General features: G+C 42.2%; 1 protein-coding gene across 1 annotated transcript; it reads left to right on the top strand.

The window, feature by feature from the left end:
- The first annotated feature begins 2,230 nt into the window (after positions 1-2,230).
- Positions 2,231-5,784, top strand: LOC311139931 (ubl carboxyl-terminal hydrolase 18-like). The gene is made up of 11 exons (XM_084174929.1): positions 2,231-2,344; positions 2,552-2,691; positions 3,179-3,275; positions 3,407-3,543; positions 3,694-3,773; positions 3,891-4,025; positions 4,173-4,268; positions 4,356-4,520; positions 4,697-4,828; positions 4,939-4,982; positions 5,110-5,784. The coding sequence occupies exons 2-11, from the start codon at positions 2,625-2,627 to the stop codon at positions 5,180-5,182; spliced, it is 1,026 nt and encodes a 341-aa protein (XP_084031055.1). The 5' UTR covers positions 2,231-2,344; positions 2,552-2,624; the 3' UTR covers positions 5,183-5,784.
- The last annotated feature ends 3,766 nt before the right edge of the window (positions 5,785-9,550 follow it).

Below are 9,550 nucleotides of genomic sequence, written 5' to 3' on the forward strand. Positions count from 1 at the left end.
CGCCAACGGATTGGCTGAGTAAGTCTAAACCACGCTCAGCGTCTACTCTGATTGGCCAGCAGAGAGGTGGGAACTCTCTCTGTCAGAGTATTTGAGGAAGAACCAGTAACAATGGATCAGTTCTCTGAGTGCCCTGCGTGGTATTTCAGCGGACCCGTATATACGAACCTTCATACTTATCATACATACATTTTGCATATAATAAATTAAGCTTGGATTGAAGATCTCTTGATTCTTATTCCAATACCAGATTTGAATTACGCAATTTCTAACATTTTGACTGATTTCATGTCAATGCTAATATGGCTAAAATTCACTAGCTAGCTAACCAACAACTGTAACGATGTATTTGAGAGACAAGTGCTCATTGTGCAAATGTATTTATGTTTTCAATAAACATTTGGAGACATAATAGAGTTAACATGTTGTCAACAATCTAAGCCAACCCTGTCTGTTTTGCCCCAAAGCTGCGCACACGTTGGTTTTGTTGCTAAACAACCAACCCATCTATGAGGACTACTCCTTTTGAGGAGTACCAATATGACAGACCGTGGCTTCAAAGCCTCTCATTGGCCAATACATATAATCAGCAATCTAGGGTTTATATACATCATTGGTAAAAACAAGTGACCGGGTCCAAAAGTCTAACTTGTCCTGCTATCCATTCGGGTCTGGTCTGTTATTTTTTTAAATGACCAGGTCCATCCGGGTCTGATTGTCCTCGTTCGGGTCTGGGCCCAACATTTTGGACCTGTGAAGCAGGGGCGTCAATTGGGTATGGCAGAGTATGGCAGTCGCCATACCCTACCTAGCTCAAAACCAACAATTTAAAATTGGCTACTAAAATCATTCCTATCCCAATTAAAAGGCAAATGCAGTTTAGCGGTCTTAGAGGGCTGGTTTTAGGAACATGCGGAGGGCTCAGCGCAGGGCGGAAAGGCTGTTTGCCCGCCCGGCTAGCTGGCTTTAGGACTATGGCTAGCTGGCTTTAGGACTATGGCTAGCTGGCTTTAGGACTATGGCTAGCTGGCTTTAGGACTATGGACAGAGAGAGTATCGACGCGGCTCTCCAGAGAACAGTGCGACTTTTCTCAAAACAGTGCAGATCTGGAAGATGGCTCGGTAACTGCTGTTTCACTTGACATGTAACTAAACTAGAGTGTTTGATCCCTGTTCTGTGAGCTAGTGCGTAGTAGCTAATTGCTGTATGACGTTTGTAGAATGTTAAGTCCCCTATCGACTGAGGTGAATGAAGCTACTGCAGCCAAGGTGAGAATGGCTGGAGTACATTTAGGTTGTTCTCCAAAATGCATTTTAGAGTTTTTTTAATTGTGTAGAAATGTAGTAAATGAGCTTCAACCCCCCCTTCCACTTTGCCATACCCTAGGTTTAGTTGAAATGATGCCCCTGCCATGAAGAAGAAGAAAAAAAAGTATGCACTCACTAACTGTAAGTCGCTCTGGATAAGAGCGTCTGCTAAATGACTAAAATGTAAAGACCTCAACCCCTGGGAGCTTCATCCTCATTCTTCATTGAATCAATTACAGCTTGCTCAGGTTTGTCACTAGGGGGTGCCATCCAACCAACCATGTGGGTCTCATACTGTACCACTCTGAAGGAAGCCCCCATCAATAGTTCTATATCTTATCCCATATTATAAACTGGGTGGATCGAGTCCTGAATGCTGATTGGCTGAAAGCCGTGGTATATCAGACCATATACCACGGGTATGACAAAACATTTATTTTTACTGTTCCAATTACGTTGGTAACCAGTTTATAATAGCAATAAGGCACCTCTGGGGTTTGTGGTATATGGCCACTCCACGTTGAGTCGTGCATAAGAACAGCCCTTAGCCGTGGTATATTGGCCATATACCACACCCCTCGTGCATTATTGCTTAAATAAGTCCCATATCTTCTCCTGCTGCGAAAGGTTGCCTCCATGCTGATTTAAAATGGTTGCCTACACAGCTATCTAGCACTATGTGGACAACCTTTTCATAACAGAAGTCCAATTTGTATTAACTGTCGCTGTCAACTACTTTATAGTCCTGACATGGAATTTTACAGGCAAATAATGACACTCAATGCTGTTTTAAAATACTGTATGTGGCGACCTCAACAAAGCCCAACAATAAGAAAATAGAAATCGGTAGAAATGAATGGCACTTAGCCCAAAGGCCGGCAGAGGGCGATATAATGGACTCAGTTTCATTAGTTTCGTTTTTACCTAAAGTTTGACAGAAATAGAAAGTGAAAGTGATGCTGCCATAGTCGAGTCAAGTCGCGTCTTTTCCATAGTATTTTCCCGAAGGCTGTGGATAGTCAATGAGATCGATTAAGTAAGTGAAATCTTTGCTTAAAATAAATAACTATTATGTTATATGCAGTGTTTTGATTCACAAAAAAATACACTATAGCCTGCAGGTGCATGCAGTTCACAAAAAAATGCACCCCTAATGTTAGCCGAGTTTCTCAAAGTTGAGTAAACTCAGCTATGTAAAAATGTATGATGACGATCCAGTTATCGATTTGTATTTCACTCACAGGGAGAAGAACCCCTTGGACTTCTCAACTCAACAACAGTAGTCCAGCAATCTATGAGCTAAAACGATAGCCCTGATGGCAGGAAGCAGTTTCTCAATGTTCCGCCGTAGTTTGAGTCTACCTTTCGGGAGTAGGTTACAAGGTAGGGATTGGACTATATGCATATGGTGGAAAGTAGATATTGAAACAAGCCAATGGGCTGGTTATTTTTCCCTGATCACGGGACATGTTTTACACTATTCCCTATAACTGAACCCAACTGAGCCGCTATAGGGTCCTGAGTTTCCCTGTTCTGATCACATGGTCAGGAACAAATTCTGACCATAATCAACAGCAGCATCACTGCACTTTACACCGCACACTTTGCATTGATCAATATGGTCACTAGCACAGGAGGCTGCTGACGGGAGGACGGCTCATAATAATGGCTGGAAGGGAGTGAATGGAAATGGCATCAAACACAGGGAAACCATTCCACTGATTCCGCTCCAGCCATTACCACCAGCCCGTCCACCCCAAATTAAGGTGCCACCAACCTCCTGTGAGACATAATAAATTATTATTACTTAACTGTCTGGATAGAATTGAGGCATGCAGCTATGTTGTTCTGACCATATTGATGCCTATAGGCCTGAGAGGTCTGATGAACTATGGCCTGTCATGCTGTGTGAACGCTCTGCTGCAGTCCTTCTCTGCCACCTGGGAACTGGTAGACCTGCTAGACAGGTAAGCCAGGTGGCAGGTTACAATACTTCGCTATTAAGAATCAACATGTAACAAAGACATTAGTTAGGTTACTGGTGTTTAACGGGCTGCTTGTGGGAAAGCATTGAGTGCTGGGAATGTTATGTTCTTAGGTGGAACCCAGTTGATAAGTACAAGGAGAGTGTCCCTCTGCAGCTGAGGAAGGTGCTACAAGCCATGCAGAGTGACCAGACCCAGCCTGCTCCTCATCAAGACTTCCTGCACTGCCTGGACAGAAATTACATCCGCCGTATGAGTAGTCTATCTGTCATTACATGGAGAAAAAAAGCAATGACATGGGTCAATTTCACCCAGCTCAAATTCGGACTTAAATTATGAATTACAAATAATATAATATTTCTGTCTGCAACTTTAACATTGACAAGAATATGTTTCACAGTCCATGTTCAGCATGATGCAGATGAGGTATTCCTCTCCATTCTAAACCTTATCCAACAACAGATGAGTGACAAGGCCTTGGTATGTACTACCTAAATTTACATTATATTAGATCAACTAAAAATAACAACAGGGACACCCAACAAAAAGCATGTTGGAGATGATACGATAGGAAGTTTCTCTGTCTGTGTTCCCCAGGCTCAGGAGATTCAGTCTCTGTACAAGGTTACCATGGAGACGTACCTTCAGTGTCTAGAATGTACATACATCGAATCTGGGACCAGCTTTCTGCTCAGCCTCCCCATGCACTTAAAGGACAGCCACAACTCCCTGGTGAGGGTTCCCTCAAACTTGGGATTCTGTTCAAAGTACTTAGCCATGAATGTTTAATTTTTCTTTTTTTAAAACTCAAATGGAGGATGTGGTTTGTTTAAAATGAAAACTGAGTCTCTGTGTCTTTCCCATACTGTTGTCTTCCAGGAGGACTGTATACGGTTAGTCTTTGAGCTTCAGGAGCTAAGGGACAGGGATAAGTGCTACTGTGAGAAGTGTGGAGAGAAGAAGCCATCCAAACAGGTCAGTTCTTTCTAACTGAAAGGATGTTCCAATGTAGAGACTGTTGTGATTTGCCTGTTCACTGAATTACTCTTGTTTCTTATGTAGGGCTACAAACTCATCTCCCTGCCCCCTGTCTTGTGTCTTCACCTGAAGAGATTCCGTAATTACCGTGGTTACACCAGGAAACTACACTGCAAAGTCACCTTCCCAGAAACCCTGAACATTTCTGAGATCTTGACAGCAGAGGCACTGTCACAAGGTTATGTACAGGTAGGTAGGCATATGTTTACCAATTTTGTTTGAGGTATACTAATACACAACATTATGCACATAAAAAAAGACACATGGGCCTACATAAACCCAATTACATTTTATCACAACAGCATTGGAGGGGAATAGTACAGCTGTACTGACAGATATCAAATTGGAATTGTTCATGCTTTCAGAGTGACAGCCAGTATAGTTTGTATGCAGTCATAGTGCACTCTGGCGATGCCATGTTTGGACACTACACAGCGTACGTTCGTCACAAGAAGGACCAGAGCTGGTACTACGCTGATGATAGTAATGTACGGCAGGTAAGAGAAAATGAGTGGAAGAATGTTTACACCACTCAGCAAGTTTGTATTATACATATATACATTTCTTTGGTATCATTAAAAGTAACATAACATTTGCACAAACACAGGTTAGCTGGGAGGAAGTACAGAAAACCTATGGAGGAAGTCAAAAGTAAGGATCTGACACAAAATGTTCAATTACTTCTCTTTAGAATGGCGACAACGCTCAGTAATATACATGATCAATTCTGGGGGGGGCAATGCCGTCAGTTGACAGGTGTCTTATCCTTTGTTAACAGAGAAGGCACAGCATATATGCTGCTCTACAGACGAACCCCAGAGGGTAAACAACAGGAGTGGTCCTCAGGCTGACGGCGCTAAAGGGATAAAGAGTGGAGACTGGAGACCATAGGAATCAAGGACCAAACACAAGGTGCACTCACTGCTGGGTGAACTACCTATTTTAGGGGTTGTTGTCTTCATGTAGCATTGGTGATAGAATTTAGGTTGATGATTTTCATTTGATGGGTAATGGGTCATTGTTTATGTGCAATTACATTTATTTGTTTAAGTATATTTGATGTGGTGTGTATATGTTTTGAGATATTGTTTATGCTGGATACGTTGGACATTCATAGCGCCTTACTGAGTTTAGCCAATAGGTGGAGGCAAAAACCCTTCACCCTGTCATTAGTACAGTCATCTTGTAAGCTTCAGAGACCGCACTTTCTGAAACCACTATAAGACGGGTGGTTTGAAGAGAGTGCTGAGTTGAGGTATTTTGGGGGAAAACCTGAAAAAGGCCATTGACTCATTGGTGATAATATTTGCCTGATATGGAAAACATGTGACTCACCTTGTTTCAGAACGATTGGTTAATACAGTAGTTAACGGTACTCTGTTCTGTTTTGATTTTACTACCGATATAATGCTGTCAACAGAGCAATAAACTGTCATTTTCACAGCTAGCACCTAACAATGTATAGCGTCTTTTTCCAGTTACTGAAGTGAGCTCTGCAAGACCTAAAACACCACCGTATGTGCCACAGTACTTGTACTCAAATGTGGTTTGGAATGATATGCATTGAAATGTTATTATCTTCTATAATATTCTATTCTGTTATTTAATCTTCTATTTTCTTCTTAATTCTATTTATTCTATTGGCCATTGGCTTGTCATCTTTCTCTCACCACAGCACTAGACCGTGCAGTCAGAAAAGGAGAGTGAGGGACAGATAGAATATCCCCAATCCACCTATTCCTTCTCAACATACTGTACAGTTCATGTACAACTTGGTATAGGCCGTCTGTCTGGGGAATCTCACACATAGTTAATAAAAACTGTTCCCACTACCTTAACCAAGAGACTGGGGACCAGTTGAAATGGTGCCTGTGTGCTCACAGCCTGCCTCGCACTGACAGAGTGGAAGATAATAATAAAATAATATGCCATTTAGCAGACGCTTTTATCCAAAACGACTTACAGTCATGTGTGCATACATTTTTACGTATGGGTGGTCCCGGGGATCCAACCCACTACCCTGGCGTTACAAGCGCCATGCTCTACCAATTGAGCTACAGAGGACCAGATGTCTGCACAGTGCCACAGGTAGTAGCCTACATGGGCATCTCCCACCCACAGTGCATTCAGTATGTACAGTGATGACGTACAGTGCTTTTGCTGGCATATCACTGTTCCTTTTAGATATTGCATTTCTAGAGTTTACGCTTGAGTCTGCTCTCGACACTATAGAAATGTGACAGTTTTGTCTTAAACCTCACTCTTGATTGGCAGATATATTTTTTTGGCCTGCCCTCTATAATGCTACTTTGTTTTTGAATAAAATCCAATAAAATGTAATTTGTCACATGCTTCGTAAACAACAGGTGTAGACAAGCAGTGAAATTCTTACTTACTTCCCAACAATGCCAGTAGAAAAATAACACGAGGAATAAACAGAAAAATAGGACAGGTGTGTTTGCATTTGGAGATCTTTGACTTTGATAGATGAAATAACAGTTTTGAATTTCAGTAGTTATAGCAGTAAAACAATGACATAGAACAATGCGTCCAAAATAATTCTGAACGGAGTAAGATGGTAGACCTCTTTCTCTCTAGTTATCTCTCTTTCTCTCCTACTATAGTTGTAAATGAATTATTGATGCCCAGTTACAACGAGGCCAACACTAACCAGGTGTTATTGCATGAATGTCCCCTTATGATCACAGGATGGCTGGCATGTGCCACAATTTTCACTCAGGGGGAACACCTGCCGTGACACACCCCTCCACCCCCCACACCCCATCATGTGGCTCCAGTGTACGCTTAACTTACCTTAACATAGGCGACACATTAGCTTCTATTCATACGTGTGACACACGCTATGTGTCTGCACTGCCATTGTTTAGCCTCCCAGTCTGTCGTCTGTCCTTTGTACTGTCATTACCCCCTGGACAGTGGACACCTTATGGGAGGCACCTTATGAACCATTCTTGTATTTGGAACATTTTTAGTCGGTCTGGAGGGTATTGGTTACTGTATTTTGAGTACATTATCTACTCTTCTAGTTCTTGGCAAGGTGACTTACACTACCAGTCAAAAGTTTGGACACACCTACTCATTCAAGGGTTTTTCTTTATTTTTACTATTTTTTACATTGTAAAATAATAGTGAAGACATCAAAACTATGAAATAACACATATGGACACCTTTGGTCTGATGATGAGTCCAAATTTGAGATTTTTGGTTCCAACCGCAGTGTCTTTGTGAGACGCAGAGTAGGTGAACGGATGATCTCTGCATGTGTGGTTCCCACCGTGAAGCATGGAGGAGGAGGTGTGATGGTGTGGGGGTGCTTTGCTAGTGACACTGTCTGTGATTTATTTAGAATTCAAGGCACACTTGACCAGCATGGCTACCACAGCATTCTGCAGCGATACGCCTTCCCATCTGGTTTGCGCATAGTGGGACTATCATTTGTTTTTCAACAGGACAATGCCCAAAACACACCTCCAGGCTGTGTAAGGGCTGTTTTACCAAGAAGGAGAGTGATGGAGTGCTGCATCAGATGACCTGGCCTCCACAATCCCCCGACTTCAACCCAATAGCGATGGTTTAGGATGAGTTGGACCGCAGAGTAAAGGAAAAGCAGCCAACAAGTGCTCAGCATATGTGGGAACTCCTTCAAGACTGTTGGAAAAGCATTCCTCATGAAGCTGGTTGAGAGAATGCCAAGAGTGTGCAAAGCTGTTATCAAGCCAAATGGTGGCTACTTTGAATAATCTAAAATCTAAAATATATTTTGTGTCCAAACTTTTGACTGGTACTGTAGGTCAGGCGTTCCCAAACTTTTTCACTCAGGCCCTCCTTCCATTTCTATGGGCACAAGCACTGTTCATGACACAAACTGTTCACACTCCTCTTGTTGGCAGAGAGAACATTATGCAGGTTTAATGCTTATTTCCTGCAATTCTACACATTTTGTCATGGGGTGCAGAGAAAACCTTGCAGTTTTAAAGCAAATTGTCTTGCAATTCTATATATTTTGCCATGTCTAATGTGTATTGACGTGATATTTGAATGACTCGATCATTACTACAAATCTATGGGCTTAGAAACCTAGCTAAAAAACTTAAGCTGACATGGGCTACTTGATCTGGATATTTCTGATAAGTTATAAATAGCTCTCTAAGTTATGCAATGACTAACATGACAAGAGGAACTGATGAGGCGCTACCCAATTTCGAAGTTGCACCTAATGCATTCTACTATTACAACTTTCAAGGGTAAGTTGAAAGCCGGACTGAGTTATTTTTTTTGGGGGGGGGACCCCTCGCAGGGGGGGTGCGCCCCACAGTTTGGGAATCACTGATCTAGGTGATGATATTCTACAGGCTTTGCAGTGTGGCAGCGCTGAAGTTCTAGTGTTGTCTTTGGACAAGGTTTGTGGTTTCCTAATGCTTTTGGTTCATTGTTTATGTGTGTGTACCAGTTGCTAGGAGAGTGTGGATGGTTTATGGTGGATTTCAGGAGCTCAGATCAATGGTTTGCTTGAGAATGTGAGTGAATCTTTGTGACATATCCCTTCCCAACCCAGTATTCCGTCTCTCTTGCCAAAGATGGCAGTTTCAGAATTCAACATGGCTTCCTTCAGGCATTTCTCACTGTTTTCATACACTTAGGAGCTGTGAAAGAGGGGTGTTACATCCGTCCAGTCTTCCTTCCTTCCTCTTGAGCAATGTTTACTGCACAGTATATGCTGTTATGCAGGAGATTCCATTCACAAAAATGCCCCTTGATTTTGAGGGTTTAGTAATCTCATGCAACATTTTCAAATTCTTCTGAGGTCAATTACTTTCTTAGAACTGAGAGACAAACCATCCCTTTGTGTTGCCTTTGCAGTCACAATCCCTTATGTAGAAACAGGACATTGTCAATGGTGTTGGTTAGAATAGTTTGATTTACTGCTGAATTTTCACCTACTTCACCATGAAGAAGAGCCCATGTTCCTCCATATGTCCAATGACCACTACTTTAATCTCTGACATCCACCCTGTCATGACTAGGCCTACTCTTCTACTTTAATCCAAGTCAACCTATCAGCATGAAATCTCTAGCTCATCTACCACCTGTCATGTGGTTAGGTAATGGGTTTTCAAAGAGGAAATGATTCTGCTTCACTCTCCGTGTTGAGTGTGCAGACCCTGGTGACCATGGTGAAGTGAGGATGTAAATCATAA

Source organism: Coregonus lavaretus (genome assembly GCF_964263955.1).
Source record: "Coregonus lavaretus genome assembly, chromosome: 13".
Lineage (NCBI taxonomy): Eukaryota > Metazoa > Chordata > Actinopteri > Salmoniformes > Salmonidae > Coregonus > Coregonus lavaretus.

What these genes read in the sequence shown, in the direction of transcription:
- LOC311139931 (XM_084174929.1), top strand. Translation starts at nt 2,625, where the DNA reads ATGGCAGGAAGCAGTTTCTCAATGTTCCGCCGTAGTTTGAGTCTACCT. An exon ending in TTTCGGGAGTAGGTTACAAG is followed by an intron (nt 2,692 to 3,178) that starts GTAGGGATTGGA and finishes TGATGCCTATAG; the next exon opens with GCCTGAGAGGTCTGATGAAC. An exon ending in AGATGAGTGACAAGGCCTTG is followed by an intron (nt 3,774 to 3,890) that starts GTATGTACTACC and finishes TGTGTTCCCCAG; the next exon opens with GCTCAGGAGATTCAGTCTCT.